At 34.0% G+C, this 19,701-nt stretch overlaps 1 protein-coding gene across 1 annotated transcript; it reads left to right on the forward strand.

The window, feature by feature from the left end:
- The first annotated feature begins 8,060 nt into the window (after positions 1-8,060).
- On the forward strand, positions 8,061-10,764 carry LOC129882449 (patellin-6). The gene is made up of 5 exons (XM_055956748.1): positions 8,061-8,877; positions 8,986-9,087; positions 9,174-9,298; positions 9,518-9,659; positions 10,250-10,764. The coding sequence occupies exons 1-5, from the start codon at positions 8,239-8,241 to the stop codon at positions 10,514-10,516; spliced, it is 1,275 nt and encodes a 424-aa protein (XP_055812723.1). The 5' UTR covers positions 8,061-8,238; the 3' UTR covers positions 10,517-10,764.
- The last annotated feature ends 8,937 nt before the right edge of the window (positions 10,765-19,701 follow it).

Below are 19,701 nucleotides of genomic sequence, written 5' to 3' on the forward strand. Positions count from 1 at the left end.
GACTGTATTAAAAAACCATTATCATATAATTAACTTGTCACGACCCTGACCCACCATGATTGTCATCCACTCTAACTCTCATGTGGGAGAACCACTATTACAACCCAGACTAATCAGTAATAATAAGAAATAGATAATTTAAGATGTGAAAATAGGTTAAATAAGAAAAAGGTATTGATTTCCTCGTAAACTAAGCCAATTTGAACTTAAAACATGCAGAAATATCCCTAGAATCTGAAAGTCATTGTACCAAAACTCTTACAAAAAAACAAGTCTAAAAAAGGGGATGTAATCCCAAAAAGTCATAAGATAAATAATGTTTGAAAATCTAGGTCCGAAAAGGAGGGACAAAGATTGAGAAGAACTCATGATATCCTAAAAGAACTGGCTCACCCTTGAATTCTGTTAACTCAACGATCGTCTACTCGAGGTCTCTCAACAGCCACCTGAAGATGCCATTTACTCAACAAAAAATAGAAAGTGCATTATGAGTATATAAAATAATGGTGTACTGGTGGGATCATGTGGTTATTCCAATAAGTGAGATATGTAATAGGTAACTACAACATAATAAACGCACATATACAGAATACTTTGTAACTTGTCATCTCCTAACAGTACACATGCATTTACATAAGTCAACAGTCTTAATCATAATTCACAGTCAAAAAAGGTTCTCTCATGGAACTTACACTTCACATGTTAGTATGTCAGAATGTGACACCTGTCTAATATGTCGAAATATGACACTCGATTTAAATACATGTCAGAATGTGACACTTGATCCAGTTATGTGTCAGAACGTGACACTCGATCCAGTTTTGTATCAAATGTGACACCCGGTCCAATCAAACACAACACAATCACAATTATAATGAATAGTCTCCACAATCATAAATATCAAGAACAGTTTTATTGCATGCCATTTACAATAAACAGTCTTTTCATATGGTTCATTTCATCTTTCCCTATTCACATACATATATGCATACAAATGGAGCACTTAACAAGCACATATGACACATACGGGAAGACAAAACCATCATCCACCTTAAAACCAACTTTGGAAACTCTAAATTGATGGAGCTTTCCCTTTACGAACCTTTCAGTTTGTCCTTGGTCTAAAAATAGTCACACATATGATAAGGATCAATAAAATGGTCTAATTTTTCCAAATTATAACAAAATACCAATCCTTGGCCAAACCCTTGATCCCAATGCCCAACTAGGGTTTTTTCCATCATTAATTTCAGACCAAAACCCTCCCCTATTGATAACAAAACATGATTCTATATTTTAAGAATCAAAATACAGAGTAAGAGAGTAATTAACTTACCTTTGACACGAGAATTCGTGAAAAAAAATGAAAAACTGCCCTAGGTCGCCTCTTAGCTTATAAGAATGGGTTTTGCAAAATAATGATGTTTATACGGTTTTCCCCATTTTTATCCCAATTGGCCCACCATTCCTGCCACAATAGCCTCGCCCTAGTGAGAATAATCTCGCTCTGGCAGAGTGTGCAGAGACAAAACCTTAGAATTTGAGTCCCAACTCCTATTTTGTAATACACCCTTAACCCATGACATTCTAAAATTAACACTTCACGTCAAGATCAATTACGGGAGTTCTACTCGCTCGAATAACGATTTCGTAAAGCCATACATGCTCCGTATTATATTGTCTATCAACTATAATGATCAAACTAGGAATTAAATCCCCCATCCATTACCGGATCACCCTAGACTTCACCTGACTCAAATTTCGTCTAAGTCTGGCCTAGGCTCAATAATTCCAAGTCACTACCCAAAAGTTTTCTAGCCTAATTTTCTTCCTCAATGGTTTATCCATAACAATAGGAACATGTCGTTACAACAGATACTAATTTACCCATCACTCGTCCCCGAGTGACCAAACTAGGAAAACTGGCTAAGGCGAAAAAATAGTAGTACCTGATTCGATGAATAACTAAGGATACTTGTCTCGCATGTCTGTCTCTTTTTTCCAAGTAGATTCCTCTACCAGACGATGCTTCCGCTGAACTTTCATGGATTTAATATGTTTGCTCCTCAGCTTCTGGACATCACAGTTTAGAATTGCAATTGACTCTTTCTCATTCTGAAGATATTTATCTAGCAAAACTGGGCCCCACTTGATGATATAATCTCCATCCCCATGATACTTCTTCATTATGAACACATGAAACACTAGATGGACTTCAGATAGGCTAGGAGGTAAAGCCAACCTATAAGCTACTGACCCTACATAGTCAAGCATCTCAAAGGGGCCAATATAGCGAGGACTGAACTTTTCCTTTTTGTTGAATCTCATCTCCCCATTTATAGGTACACATATAAAGGACTGAGCTTGCCCTTCTTGCCACTAGTCATCTTCTAACAGTACATATATTTACACAAATCAATAGTCTCAATCACAATTCACAATCAAGAATAATTTTCTCATGGAACCTACACTTCACTTGTTAGTGTGTCAGAATGTGACATCCGATCTAATATTATGTTGGAACATAATACCCGATTTAAATATATGTCAAAATTTAATACCCAATCTAGTTATGTATCAGAACGTGACACCCGATCTAATCAAACACAACACAATCACAATTATAATGAATAGTCTCAATAGTTATAAATACCAAGAACAGGTTCATTGCATGCCATTGACAATAAATAGTCATTTTATATGGTTTATTTTATCTTTCCCTTACACATACATATATGCATATAAATGAAGTAGTTAACAATCAAATATGACATATACTTGATCTACAAACAGTCACATATATGCAAAGGATCAATAAAATAGCCTAATTTATCTAAATTATAACAAAATACCAACCTTGGTCAAATCCATGATCCCAATGCCCAATTAGGGTTTTTTTCACCATTAATTTTAGACCAAAAACCTCCCTTATTGATAATAAAACATGATTCTAAATTCTAATAATCGAAATACAGATTAAGGGATTAATTAACTTATCTTTTGGCGTGAGAATTCGTGAAAAATTAATGGAGAACTTCCCTAGGCCGCCTCTTAGCTCTTAAGAACAGCTTTTGCAGAATAATGACATTTTTGGGCTTTTACCCATTTTTATCCCAATTGGCCTGCCACCGTGGGCTCCATCCCGCCACAACGGTCCCGTCCTAGACAAAATAATCTCTCTCTAGAGGGATGTGCAGAGATAGAACCTTGGGACTACTCCAATTTTGCAACACACCTTCAATTCATCAATCCATGACGTTCTAAAATCAATACTTCACGCCAAGATTAATCACGGGAGTTCTACTCGCCCGAATATGATTTTGTAAAGTCGCACGTGCTTCATATCGTCTTGTCTATCAAATCTAATAATAAAATGAAGAATTCAATCCCCCATCCATTATGTAATCACCCTAGACCTTTCATGACTCAGATTTCATCCAAGTCATGCCTAGGCTCGATAATTCCAAGTCACTACCCAAAAGTTTTCTGGCCTAATTTTCTTCCCTATTGGTTTACCCATAAAAATGAAAATAAGTCATCAAATAATTACTCCTTATACACCTCAAAAAAATGGTGTAACTAAAAGAAGGAATAAAATATTATTGGACATGACTATGTCCATGATAGCGTAGGTAAATTTGCCTATCTCTTTCTGTGAGGATGCATTATTGACTACGATCTACGTATTGAATAAAGTACCTTCTAAATCAATATCTTCCATTCCTTATGAACTTTGGATTGGTCATAAAATAAATCTTAATGATCTACGATCTTGGGGTTGTGCTACTTATATTAAAGATCATTTTGGTGAGTTTGGTAAATTAAGTCCAAAAGGAAAGAAATGTATCTTTGTAAGATACTCTGCACCCTCTAAATGGTATGTATTCATTGGTAAATTGAAGGATGTAAGTATTACTGAAATTGTATCATGAGATGTCAGATTTTTGGAAAGTAATTTTCCTAAAAAGGGTGAAATAAATGAAGGTGAACCACTCTATGAAATATTGAATTCAGGAGATCAGATAATGTCATCGGAAACACTTGATAAATCAATGAATCAAAAAATGGTTCCTGGTCCAAGTAGGAGTTTTGAATCCCAAAATTTTCTAGAGGAATCTAAATTTCAATTACGTAAGAGTACAAGAAAAGTTGTATCGAAACAATCTTATAAGATTGAGGATTATAATTTTTTGGTATCTCCCACATCATTGAATGAACCTAATTCTGTGGCTGAGGATTTATCGAACCCTAAAAAGAATAAATGGTTAAAAATGATGAAAGAAGAATTAGAGTCCACGAAAATCAATAAAGATAAGGATCTTGTTGACCTTCCTCAGACATATAGATCTATTGGGAATAAATAAATTTTCAAAGTTAAACACAAATTAGATGGGTCAATAGAAAGACACAAAGCACGATTAGTGGCAAAAAACATAACTCAAGAAGTTGGAATAGATTATGAGAAAACTTTTTCACCATTTGTGAAGTTTACCTTTATACGATTACTTTTGGCTATTGTTGCACGTTTAGATGTAGAATTACACCAAATGGATGTGAAGATCGATTTTCTCAATGGAGAACTAAACGAGGAAATCTACATGGAACAACATGTAGGCTTCGTTGTTAAAGCCAAAAAAAGAAAGTTTGTAAATTAAAAAGATCAATTTATGACCTTTAGCAATCTTCAAGACAGTGGTCCTAAGATTTCATAAGAAGGTGATTTCATTTGATTTTAGCATGATCGATGAAGACTATTGCATCTAGGTGAAAATTTTCAATGGAAAGTTTGAAATTCTCTCTCTTTATGCGGATGACATTTTATTAGTCAGAAATAATTTAGAGTATGTAAAAACTGTTAAGTCATGGCTTTCAAAGTCATTTGACATGAAAAATATGGGTAAAACAGACTTATATTGAGTTTTAAAATTGAAAGAGATCGTTTCAAAAAGGTTTTGAGTCTATCTCAAGAAACATACATAAATAAGATTTTAGAACGCTTTCGAATGAATAGTTGCAAGCCTATGGATACATCAATAGAAAGAGGTGATACTTTAAGCCTTGAAATGTATTTAAAGACTGAAAAAGAAAAGGAAGACATGTCTCGAGTTCCATATTCTAGTGCTATCGAGAGTTTAATGTACGCTATGATATGTACTCATCCAAATATTTGTCATGCCGTAGGTCTGGTAAACAAGTATCAATCCAATCTCAGAAGAGATTATTGGAAGACAGTGAAGAGAATATTTCGATATCTGAAGGGAACAATAGATTATTCACTATGCTATAGTGGATATGTTTTACTCCTGAGAGGTTACACGGATGGTGATTTGATTGGTGACCGGAATAATAGAAAATCAACCTCCGATTATGCTTTCTTACTTAATGGTGGTGCTATTTCATGAAAAAGTAAGAAACAATCTTGCACAACTCTATCAACCATGAAATTTAAATTCGTAGCTTGTGCATCTGCAGTACAAGAAGCTGTTTGGTTAAAGAAATTCTTTGAGCATTTGAATATTGCAAATAATTCTAAGGGTCTCATAATTTTATTGCGATAGTCAAGCGGCTATCGCAAATACGAAGGATCCTAAGTATCACAACAAAATTATACATATTGACATCAAGTATAAATTTGTGAAAGATATAGTAGCAAGTGGAGAAATAAATCTACAATACATTTCTACTCGTGAAGTGATAGATGGTCCTTTTACAAATGCGATATCTAGAGACTTGTTTGAAAAATATGTTAAGGCTCTAGATTTGCATAGAATATGATGATATTTATGTATTGTAAAACAATTTGATTGTTATAATGTTCTCATTAATATAAGACTGTTGAATTTATATTCATATCTATTGTGTATGTGACAATTTTTAGAATTAAAGAATGTCAGACAAGTCGCGAGATTAGTTCTCTCACATGAGCAATCGCCTCTTACTTCGGAGAACGTGAAGAGATGATTTCCACTATCATGTTATGGCTTGTTATATAAATCAGACAAGTGTATCTCTAAGAAGATGATTTTGAGGATCATTAAAAAGAGAAACTCGGCTTAGACATTTAGGAGTGTCTAGACCAAGGTTTGTACGATGTTTGATAATTAAAAGAATGAGATATTTGTACCAGTATAAGGTGAAAACATCGCAACACGTGTTTCATACCACGTGTCTTAAGCGATCAATGTGTTACTGAAAGAATAGTTCTCTGCTTCTTCATTGTGTCGGACCCCGAAAAGTTAAATTAACTTTTCATTGGAATACCCGTTAGCCTTTTACTGTTTCTTGAAGTTTCAATCAATGTTTCTACTTTAGCATGTCACTAATAGACATGAATGATTCGGTAGTGCAGTGTGTGTCGAGGAAAGCAATTGAATTGGAATAAGATAGATTTGAGTAAAAAGGAAAGACAATTAAAATAAATAATGTAACTTGCATACACAAGCCAACTATTACACTAACCATGTAGGTGTCGAGTGTAATTGTGTATATTTAAAGTTTAACATGAACTCGAGTTCACCTTTTTTAAGAGGATGAGGGACCAAATAAGTAACTATAGGAGTAGTGAATGAAGTCTGGGTATAGTTAGTAAAATTATGCTTATATTAGTAGTGAATTCTTTCCACATGTGATTGAATTTCTATGTGGGGCTTGTAAAACCTTAAAGGTAAGCTCTTGATGCTCATAGGTCGCACGAACTATTTATTGTATGAATTGTGTGTCTAGTTGATGTTGTATTGACTTGCGTCTTGTCCACCATGTGCGAAGTGAGAGATGTAAATTTTGAGTCATGGTCACCCATGTGTATCGACCCGACTCAATCCAATATTATCCTACTCAAATATTATTTATTTCTAAAAAAGAACTAATAAAGGATAAATCTAATTTTTTGAAAAGTAGAGTTGTAACTGTTCAACATTTCCTTATAAAAGTTATCTTTTACTTTGGTTGAAAAGGTACATAAGAGAGAAAACAAAAAATCAAAGAAAAGAAAATCTATCCTTATTTCAGAATTCAACCAACACACTAAGAAGACACTTAGTTTTTGATAATTGCACTTCGTTTTCTTAAGAAAGGAAGTCAAATTTCGGGCTATTTCACGTTGATAACAAATTCAACACATTCCGCTGCAAATTTAAGGTACACATACTTTTGTTCTTGCTCTTTAACTTTCTTACATATATCATCACACTCAATTAAGGAAAAACTCAGAAACCTTGTTTGAATGAGAAAATTCTTTGGGTTACCTTAAGAGCAAATCATTGAAAAAAAAGATTAGTTCTCAAATCAATCCCAACGATTATCAAGATCAAAGAATGATTCTCTACCAAATTCAAACAACAATCAGGATCGAAGATTGATTCTCGGATCAATTCAAAGCAACGCTCAAGAGACAGCCAAATAGTATAACAGAATATCGTCATAAAAGAAGAAGATTGCAAATTTTCCTTTAGCAAAAACCCTACTTAATTAGGCTTTCATCTTGTAAAAGCATGGTATTCAATATAGTATACTAGTGAAAAGAAAAGGAAATTTATGAACTATACAAGTAAAGGTTGTGACCACCAAGTGAACTATAATTTCTCATATCAGGAAAACTCTAGGAGGTTACAACAAGACAACTCCTATAATCTTAGATATGTTCAAAGCTCTAAGAAAATCCTTGCAATCAAAAGAGATTGAATTAGACACCACATTGGTGATCCGAACTAGTATAGAAACCTTTATGTCTACTACGTCAATTGTTATGCATCAAAAAAACTATTATATCAGTTAATTGCATAGAACAACAAACGGCTGATAATCTGACTAACTTGCCAAAATAATTCAAATTCAGCCCTCCTGGGTTTCAATAGTTATACATATTTTCACATTTCTCGTTTCCTCTGTCTTTCATGTGAGAAATGAAATAGAAACGAAAAAATGTGGGGTGCTTTACTTGAGTTTTTTAAAAGAAGAGAAAAAAATGGGGGAAATAGCTTTAAAAGAGAAAAAGGAAAAAGAAAAGTTTTGTAAATTACACGTAAGCTTAAAAATGCAGGATTCACATTTGAAAACTTTGAAAGTGAACCGCGGCTACAGAATGATAAATTATAGTCCCAAATTGAAACATTTCCACTCTAATTCCTCTTTCATATTTGTCTCTGTTTACCAAGTCCCTTTCTTTCCCCATATCTCTTCGTCTCAATCTTTCTTCTTCTCATCACATTTCCTCTCATTTTAGTGTTATTGCTCTAAAAAATGGATTCTTCCTCCCCCATTTCTGTGCAAAAAGTGCTAAAATCCCAAGAATCAGCTCCAGAATCTTCACCAAAGCCACAACCTTTCAAGAAAAGCCTTGTGACTTCTCTAATGGAAGCAGCAACTTTAAGCACCCCATCTTTTAAAGAGGACTCTTACTTTACTTCCCACCTTAAGCCCTCTGAGAAGAAGGCATTACAAGAGTTGAAAGACAAGCTTCAAGCTTCTTCTTCTTCTTCTTCCATGTGGGGTATTCCACTTTTGGGTGGAGATGAAAAGGCTGATGTCATTCTATTGAAATTCCTTAGAGCAAGGGATTTTAAGGTTTCAGATTCACTTCACATGTTGGAAAAGTGTCTTTCTTGGAGGAAAGAGTTTGGTGCTGACACCATTTTGGAGGAAGAATTTTTAGGATTTAAAGAACTTGAAGGGATTGTTGCTTATATGAATGGGTATGATAGAGAAGGACACCCTGTTTGTTACAATGCTTATGGGGTGTTTAAAGATAAAGAAATGTATGAAAGAATCTTTGGAGATGAAGAAAAACTAAAGAAATTCTTGAGATGGAGAGTTCAAGTTCTTGAAAGAGGGATTGAACAGCTACATTTCAAGCCTGGTGGAATTAATTCCATTATTCAGGTAACCATGGGCGAAACTAGTAGCCCGCATTATTATTACTTTAAATTGTCATGGTAGAATTCAGAATTCAGAATTCGTAAAGTTAAAATCTTGGATTCGCCTCTGTAGGTAACTGATCTAAAAGATATGCCTAAGAGAGAACTAAGGGTTGCTTCAAATCAGATACTATCTCTTTTCCAAGACAATTACCCTGAAATGGTGGCTCGTAAGGTGAATATTTTATTTTCATTTTGAGTAAAAATCTCATCTTTTTTCCTCCATCAGTTGTCTAACTTTTTGGTTATTTTTTTTTATAGATATTTATCAATGTGCCATGGTACTTCAGTGTGTTGTATTCAATGTTTAGTCCATTTCTGACTCAAAGAACCAAGAGCAAGTTTGTGATATCCAAGGAAGGAAACGTTGCCGAGACATTATACAAGTGGGTATTTTATTGCACTATACTAATTAATTGTCATCACGAATAGATATAAAAATTGTTTCTTTTTGTCCTTTTTGCTATCTGTCTCAGTAAAATGATCTTCCCTAATCCTTCTGTTTTGTTTGTTTCTTCATTTTCTTTAGATTAATATAATCCCACATATAGATTAAAAATAGAGTAAGTAAAGAATGCAGATTTTGAAATTTTTGTTGTTCACAGATTCATTAGGCCTGAGGATATTCCTGTTCAGTATGGTGGACTGAGCAGAACCACTGATTTACAAAATGGCCCCCCAAAACCAGCTTCTGAGTTCACTGTCAAAGGAGGAGAGAAAGTCAATATTCAAATTGAAGGCATTGAGGTGAATTATTGCTTTTTCCTACTTTTGGTTCATTTTGAAAACAAGACTCAATAATTATTTGTGTCAAATTTTGAAATAACTCTACATTTTTCCATCTTAGCTGTACATAGGATACTCAATAATTTAACCTTCTCTGATTAAAGCAGATCCTAGATGGGGTCATTTTAATGATGTAACATTATGCCTGTCTTAATGTCTATGACCATGCTTTCATACTATATGCTTGTGGTTAAACAAAGGGGATCAAAAATACTCGAAAGGAGTTTAAGAAATAAAGAAAAACTTTTGCTACTATATATCCAAAGTAAAAAGAAAACCTTATGGTCTTGAAATGCCATGACATTTTTTAGGTGAATTATTGAAGGGTAAAACAAAAATATATCATTTCCAAAAGGTAGGGGTAAGACTACATACATACAACACACCACCCTTTTTAGACCCCAGACCCCAATTGTGGGATTATATAGATTATGTTGTTGTTAGAACAAACTAAAAGGGAAATATTGATATATTGGAGCAGAGTAAGTTGTTGAAATGTTTGGTTTAAGGTATTTGAGGATGTTATTGAGTGATGTTGAATAATGAAACAGGGTGGTGCAACAATAACATGGGACATAGTAGTAGGAGGATGGGAATTGGAATACAGTGCAGAATTTGTACCAAATGGTGAAGGCAGTTACACCATTGCTGTGGAGAAGCCAAGGAAAATTGCAGCCAATGAAGAGGCAATTCACAACTCATTCACTTCAAAAGAAGCTGGAAAAATGGTGCTTTCTGTAGACAACACTACCTCTCGCAAGAGAAAAGTTGCAGCCTATCGATATGTCGTCCGCAAATCTGCAACTATTTCAGCCTAAAATAAAGAGAAAAAAAGCTGTTTTTGTTCGACTTTCTTTATCACTAGGAGTTGTTTTTTTCATTTTGTTTGGGATAAGTTAGTAGTAATATCTTAAGTGATAGTGCGTTAGTATGAATGAATGTATAAATGGTGGTATTATATTTCCTTATTAGTACTACTAATATGAAGTGAAAAAGCACATTAATTAACTTAAGCTAATATATATATGGATTACCACTTCCACTTGATTGTGGGAGTTTTTATAAATGTTTGTGTTGATGAGGGCTTTTAAAATTTGCAAGTTTTGTTGAGGTGTAGTGTTTATTTTGCAGAAGTGGGTCAGTGGGTAAAAGACTTTAGAGGGCAAAATGTCTAGGTTTGAAAAGGAATTGAGTTGGTGTGTTGTTCTTTTTTTTTGTTGTTGGAAAAAATCAGTTTTATGGTCAGGCATGCTTTTTTGGGAAGTGTAAAAGAAGGAAACTTTGGCCCCAGGAGAGAGTGGATGTGGACTGAACTCTGGAGTTTTTTTCTGGGGCATATCATATGGGAAGATTTTGGAGCAAATTATTAAAGCAGACAAGTGGGGTCAATAATCCTTATCAGAGAGAGGAACAGACTGCTTTTCTTGTCTCATACTTCTCTTATAATTTTTATTGCAGAAAATTCAAACTTGTTTTCAAACTTTATTGGATTAGGTGAATTTCACATTATAGCTTTAAGGACAAATATTTTCTAAGCATTTTTCCTTTTCTATATTATTTAAATCAATTATTGTTGTGAATATCTACAATGACTCTCATACGACATACATATATATTATTTTAGAAAAATACTTAGCCCTCTTATATACATAAGATTGCAAAGATATACCTGATTCAGATAAACTATGAGCTAAAACTCACATTTTTGACACATGAAGATGTCCTAATTTATGATGCCATAACACGAGTTCATTATATCAAGAAGCATTCAAGGCATGTGTGAAAGACATAAGTCTACTAACAATAATATTTTCTTAACCTTTTTCCTTTTCTATATATATAATCTTAATTAACTATTGTAGTGAATAATCTATCTGTATAGTATTTCACTTTTTTGGGTGCAGGCTGTGCAAAACTGAGTTCCTGTTACTCTTCTGTTTTTGTTTGTTTTGTTGGGTTACTGCAATGATATGATGGTGGTGAGTGTGCTTGGCTGTTTTTGATCTAAAGAACTCTTTATACTTGCCTTATTCTATGGTGTTACAGTGACTTTCTACAGACTCGAGGTTTGTCAGTTTAAGGTTTTTTTTTTTTTACTATTATAAGCTAAAGATGAAAGGAACAAAAGAAAATCATTTAAATTTCAATCTAGTCTTGTGAGTGTCTCACGTGAAAGTAGCATACGTAATGTGGAAAACTCATTAAATTCTCTTTCCAAATAGTCATGATATTGAATGTGTCTACCTCTTCACAATCCTCCTTTAAAGATTTTAAGGTACATTTAAAGATCCATACTTCTGTGAACTTCTTTAGATCTGAATTGTTATGGGCTTTTAGATTACAATTTTTGTGGATAATATTGAGAATGAACAAATACTATAGGTATGCTTTTGGTTTATTCCTTATAATGTAACGTAAAATAGATTAACATTTTGTAACTCTACATAATTAATTTTGTATAACATCTCTAACTCCTAAGTATATGTGGAGTGAAAGAATTAAGTTGCTTTTTCATAAGTGGTTCACATTCATTTAAATAATGATTTTTTACTTTGTCATAAGAAAAGATATTAGAGCTTCGATTGAATTGGCTTAAAAGTTGGTCAAATATACCTTTAAGTCAGTTTTTGACTTATGAAAATATTTGACAAATATAAAATAACTTAAAATAAGTTTAAAATGACTTAAAATAAGTTAAGTCATTTTTTGACTTAAAAATCATTGAAGTTTGACTTTTTATTTTTGATTTAAAAGCTATTTTTTAAGCCAATCCAAACGGGCTCTTAGCTTTTCAGAAAACTTGAAGTTACTTGTCTTCTCCCCTTACCTCAAAAGGTACTTCATTCGTTTCAAAAAGAATAATCTACTTTTTTTTAGTATGTTTAAAAAAGAATGACCCTTTTTTTTTGCAACATTTTAATTTCACCTTTTCACATAACATGTTTAAGGCCACAAGATTAAATGACACTTTGGTGTTAGGACCAAAATAATTAGGTGTCATGCAGAAGCTAGCAAAGTAAACTTCGAATGACCATGAATAAGAAGACAAACGAGAAATATACCATAAGAGACACAAATTTTTAATGTGGTTCGATCAACTGACCTACGTCCACAACAGGAGATGAGCAATTCCACTATAAATATGAGAGTACAAAATATCTAGAGAAATAACCTCACGCAATTCACTCAGAATAAAAAGAGGTTCACACAAGTGATAACGTATCACTTGTGTCTTACAATTTCTCTCCTCACACAAAACTCTCAAATCCCCCTAGGACTACATTGTGAATGCTACCAAGTTAGAAGGAATGAGGCTCTATTTATAGAGTTATAAACTTTTTCTTACAAAAAAAAGGTCTAGCCAAATATAGATAATTTGTGTTTCCCTTTTAGGAAAGGAAAACCCAAATATACTAGGAAAGTTAGGACAAACTCCAACATTTGGTACATTTGACATAACTTTAATTTAGAATAACAAGATTAAAAAGTATTCTTTATTTTCTTAAATTTCATGTCAAGTCAAACTAGACCATTCTTTTCTAAATGTAAGGAGTATTATTTCTATTTATCTATTTTTATGGGCAATCATTTTTTGTTAACTTCAACTTTCAGACACGAGTGCACGTGTTTGAAGTGTTGTGGAACCTTGGGGAGTGATCAGTCTAAACGATTTGTACCATAATCAAGTCAAAATTATTTTCAAGGCAACGACTTGTCACGACATAATATTTGTTCCCTAATTTTTTTTTCTTTTCTTGTTCATTGTCAATATCATCATACAATATTAATAAATGACTATTTTCTTGAGCACAATGCTTTTTGATCTTTTTGATCTGTCAAAATTTGCGCCTTTAGATGAAAAGAATTTTAAATGTTGATCACAAATTTGTTTCATTTTCTTTGAACAATTGAAGTTGATTATATTATTTTTGATAAATCTCCTACTGATAATTCTAATAATGTTGTTAATGTTGCTAGCACTACCACTAGTTCTAACACTCCTGTGGTGGTTGTTGTTGGTGATGATGATGCTAAAAACAAGTTCCAAAAAGATAGTAAAATCTTTAGAGAACATTTGTTGAATCATATGACTAATTCTTTATTTGATTTATTTGTTACATATAAATCTTCTAAGAAATATGAGATAATGTGAGAAATAAATATGTTGTGGACGATGCCAAAAAGAAAAAAAAAAATATTGTTGGATAGTGGATTAAGTTCCAGATGATTGACAATAAGCCAATCATGGAACCAGTGTACGAGTATGAAACTTGACTGCTAATATTCTCAATGAGGGCATGAAACTGTGTGCAATTTTTCATGTCAGTGTTTTGCTTGAAAAATTTCATCATCTTGGGATGATTATAGAAATCAATTGTAGCATAAGAAAAATAATTTGACTCTCTAGAAATTGACTAGTCACACAAGAATTGAGGAGGAAAACCATCTCAAATATAAGATGGAAGTTTTTTTTTAATTTTTTTAAGCTAATTTTGTGGAATATTCTGATACGGCTGGAAAGGCAAGTTCATAAACAAACAGATTAAAATCTTGTAAGGAGGACATGTGAAGAAAAATCACTTCAGCAAATTGGAGAGTCAACAAAAAGTAAAAGCAACCTTATTTAGTCTGCAAAAAATTTGATACCACGATTGTCCAATACTATCTAAAAAAAGGGCAAAACTCAAAGAAAAACGAACAAAGTGTTGTCCAAGCTTACCTTGCTGAGGATAATGAAGTGACCATTGTTATAGGCATCGAAGCGATCTGGCATGACTTACTGTGTGTTAGACACAATGTTAGAAAGCGTGAAGTTTTGATGAATGATGAGAGAATATGAAACATGTCAGCCAATATGTTCCAGGGGAATAATGAAATGAATGAGTATACTTTCAAGTCTGGCGTATAAAATCAAGGCAGACAGAAGTGCTGAAATTTAGGCAGACAAAAGTGCTGAAATCTAGGAAAGGATAACTGTGATTCAAGGTGAATAAGTCAAACCTGAAGGAGTTCGAGTCCTACAACAACACTAAAAAGAGAATTCAGTTGGAAGGAGGAGTCCAACTCAAAGTAGAGCTCAAGAGTAACAAGAATTTGTTTTGACAACAGATTTATTTTCAACAAGGAGTTCTATATGAATTACAACTTTGTGGGCATAGTGCTTAAATAGATGAGAAGAGTCTCTGAAGACTTAAGCACTCACATAGCAAAAAGGTATAGCAAAAAGGTGATTGGCGAATTGGCTTTGAAAAGGTGCTGCTGAACCTTGAAGTGACTCATTGAAGAAACTGATCCTTTTACAGAGTTTATGTTTTAGAAAGTTTTTCTTTGAGTCTGTGATTTGATGTATTGATAATTCAATGAGTTATAAACTGAAGTAGAGATATAATCTTCAAGTTGTGGGCAACACGTAGACTTGGAAACACATACCTTGAGAGGTGTGTGATATCATAAGGTTTAATTTATTATTCGTTAGGTTACATAGTTTATAATTATTTTATGGTAAGACTCGTTTTCCGTTAGTGAAGTTAGGAGAAAATTCTTGTTGGGGTTAAGAGGGCAGAACCTTAACTTAAACTTGATGGAATTAATAGTATTTTAACTTGTCTCCTCAAATAACAAGCAGCCTCCTCAAACACAAGACCTTGAATCAAGAAGAAACCATTTGAAAATCACAATGCAATAATAAAATTAAGGTTACACTAATTTATCTTATAATTCAATACCCATCTATACTTCTTCTTCTCTCCCAGATGCATATCAACAAAAACCACACACATATAAATAATTCCTAAAAATTCCAGCAATAAGAACATTAAGAAAGTACTTCAAAATAGCCCAACATCACATAACAACCCAAATACAATTATTCAACCACCTATTCGTGTGTTCTTGATTACATAGCTTATAGATCTTGGCTTGGATGGTAGGGGAACCCTTATATTACACCCCTGAAGTCCCTAGCCGGAACTAACTTGAAAAGATCTTAAAGTGAATCAGAGGCCGACCACGAGACCTTTCATGAGACGTATTGAGCTTCACGGCTCGTGAAGAGTGTCCGTGGAGGGGGCTTGGCAACTGAGAAAAGTGAAAGAAAGGACCACGAAGAGCTCTACGGCTCGTGGTGCTGACCAAGGACCGTGGAGCTATCCATAATCCTTACCCCCCAAGGACCCTGAATCATGCAATTACCACGGGAGAGGACCACGACCCGTGGTGACCACCTTGAGCCGTGGTGGTCTCCGTGGTGGATTCCTCTCCCGAGCTAGACTAAGTCCAGGACCACGATGCTTACCACGGACCATGGTGAGCTATACAGATCGTGGTGGACATCCGTAAAAGTGTCTGACTCAGTTTTAATGAAGGGCACTCCGGTCTTTTCCCACTTTTTTTCAAGTGAAACCTGTATGTTTAGGGACCCAAAGTTAGTGCCTTAACTTACCCGAAAGGTTTTTCCATCTTATTCACACTGTATCTTTTTAGAGAAGTGATTAGGTAGAAGAAAGAAAGACAGTGTTCAAGTGTCTTTAAGCAATTCCTTCAAGTCACGATTATTCCTTCGATTCCCAAGTATGTAAGGTTATCAGAACGTTGGACTAAGTTCGTCCATGTGCCCTATATTTTGTTTGAGACAAATTGAGTCCTGACTGAATATTGCATTTAATATTTACTACATTGATTTATTTTGAAAGCATGATTGTGAATGTCTTGAAAGAAGTGAATAAAGAATGAGTTAAGTTTAATATTTTTAAGATTGTTTATTTAAACTACTCTTTCTTTGAATGCTGATCTGATAGCCTGCCTAAATGTTTATTTGGTATTTTTTAAGTCATCTGTTGATTAGTTTGAATGAGTGAATGTACCAAGTGATTCTCTTGGGGTCATTAATGGTCTCCGAGTATCGGTCACGCCTAAGGTACCATTTCGGGGATGTGACAAACTTTGTATCAGAGGTCAGAGTGCAAGAGTCCTAGGGTGTCTTAGGAAGCCATATCTAGTAGAGTATTGCTTATGGGTGTGTCGTGCACCACACTTATAATCAGGAGGCTATAGGACATTTGGAATTATTTTACTTCTTCATATTCTGAGTTCGTGTGAAAGAGTAGCTCCAAAAGTTCCTTCGTAATTCGTGCGTTTACGCATTTGTAGATAGTGCCTCCTAAATGTATCGCCAGTCAGAGGAACGCCACCAACACCGAAGTACCATAGTCTGAGATGCCCCTACCTTCTGGAGTAAGGACTAGGGGACGACTTGCCCGATTTGCGGAGGAAATCCAGGTGCCTATTACTCAGCCAACTCCTATTTTGGAGGCTAAATTCAGTAGGGCTATTGCTATGCTCACTCAGTTGGTATTTGCCAGAAATGGTATCCAGAGTTCACCATCTCAAGAGTCGTCTATTGCCACGAGGATTAGAGATTTTCTAAGAATGAATCCGCTAGTTTTCACGGGTTCTAAGGCTGAGGAGGGCCCCATAAACTTCATCGATGTCATGACCCAAGCCTAGGGCCTAGACCTTACATGGCGAATGAGGAACCCAAAAGTACCTCAAACAAGCATCTTAGCATTTTTTTTAGCCTTTCATAGGTAATAATGATAAATAAACAAGCGGAAATCAAAATAGTAAATCTTCAACTTACATATGTCCAACAATACCTCTAACTATTAGATTTAACGGGGCCAAGACAAGTCCCTAGCTCACCCTCAATCATAATAGAAGAAATGCCATAGTAAAATATCTTAACATATCATAAGCTAGAAAGATAAAGGAGTATTGTTCCCGGAACATGGGAACTCACCAAAAGTAGTCTTCAACGAAATCTCAACTAGCTACGTGGAGGAGAACGAGGAGAATCACTGGTCCCTACATGGTGATATCATGTAGGCAAAAGAGTATGCGTTAGTACTTTGAATGTACTAAGTATGTAAGGATGCATGAACATTGAGGAAACATTATAACATTTATGTAATATGGAACATAATGTAATGCATGCATAATAAATCATATAGATATCCTTTAAAACATTCATTTTGTGGGAATATAACCATAACCGACATTTAAGACCATGCGAGCTATTACATGGAATCCAACATAACCCCCTACGTTGGCCGGGGAGACTACTTGCCAGGTAGAACTCCGTTAATTTCATTCATTTCTTTAGCTTTAACTTTAAGGGCTTTCATGGATCCATTAGCCTAAGCTTATAAGGGCTCCTATGTTGGCACATAGTTAATGAGACAAGGGGTTGCTACTAGGATTCCCTTACCGAATCCCATCTCAATGCCTCATTCGGTGCTAAGTCAATCCCACGAAATAGTTTAATACTTCAAAATATTCATAGCATATAACTTGAGAATTCAAACATCATATTCGGTAGAATAGCTCATTAAAATATTTGATAATTCAAATATGTAAGAATTGTCCTTATTGCATAAAGAATCCATCATTCATATCATTTCATCATTCTTTCATTTCATAAGACTCCCTTTTTGATCATAGATATTGCTTTCATAAATATTTATTTGGAGTCAAAGCTTTCAAGTCAAACTTTATTAAAAACATAGTAAAACTAGATGGGTTCAAATCACTTCAACTTGAAAATATGTATGTAAATAAATATACATAAATACTTTGAAATCCATTAATTAAAAATTATGCTTTAAACAACCCACCATGAATTTCAAGAACCTTTAAATAGATAAATAGAGGAATTACTTGTAAACCATCAATTCATACATATGAAATTATGTTACATCAAAATAGAGCAATAATCATTAGTTTAACCATGATTCATACTATTAAGTAAAATTAAGAATTACCATAAGAAAATGTTACTTGAAATCAAGAGACTTAATTGAAAGAGTTTTTGGACTACATGGGTGGAAGAACCCATGAATAAATACCCACATAACTTAGAGTAAAGCTTAAAGAAAATAAACATAATTTATCATATAATCAAAATAATTTAGACATGAGAGTGGAAGGAATACTCTCATTGAAACCTTACATACCTGGAAACCGAAGCTTTAGTTGGTACCGGAAGACTTAATGACCACTCTTGAGTCCTAGCTTTTCTCCTTGCCGGAACGTTTTGTGTACTACCCGGAATATATGAATTACCGGAATAGTATTTCTTCACTACTAAGAACTAAAACTATATTTGAGAATGTGTAAAGAAGTGTATAGAGAGAAGATTTGCTTGAGAAAGCTTGATGAATAAAATGAGGAAATAAGGTGGGTATTTATAGGTGGGAAAGAGGACCTAACAATAAATAAAATAATTATAAATAAAAATCTGAAAATTTAGTGGAAAATTATGATGCCATGGATGATGTTAATTGGAGGACAATTTATGTCATGAGTGATGTCAAATGTATCTAGATCTTTCCATGGTAGGTGAAATGAGTTATCTTTGACAGAATACTCCTTTTCGGAGCTGCTTTTGAATAAGATAAATTCTTTATTAGGATTTGGTGTCTTCATAAGAATTGTAGTTATAGAAGTCTAGTTTCATGTCAATCAAGAATCAACCATTTTGGAGTATCCTACAGTGAGATATAAATTTTCTTCTACAAATACTCCATTTCGTCACAGCACACTGTCTTACAATAATTAATTAATTTGACCTACTTAACCTACGAAACATAAATTATGGTATTCACAAACGTTGTAGGTAATGATCTTGTGGTTACTGAGAAATTTGAATCACTCAATTTGGACAATCCTATAAAAAGGTATGCCCAAAATACAGAGGTTGTATCATTTTTAGACGAGAATTGAAACTTCGTATACAACGTTTTTAGGGGATGTTAAAATCGATGAGATGTGAAAGATACTAAAAGCAATGCATGCCGCTGAGGTTGAGGGATTTGAGTTGGTTTTCTATCAGCTCAAGGATGTTACTAATGTTTGGTATAACCAGTGAGAGGCAAGTCATGGTGAGGATGCTTAGCCTGCTATTTGGGATGAGTTCGAGGAAGCATTACTTGATCACTTTTTTCCT

Source organism: Solanum dulcamara, chromosome 3 (genome assembly GCF_947179165.1).
Source record: "Solanum dulcamara chromosome 3, daSolDulc1.2, whole genome shotgun sequence".
Lineage (NCBI taxonomy): Eukaryota > Viridiplantae > Streptophyta > Magnoliopsida > Solanales > Solanaceae > Solanum > Solanum dulcamara.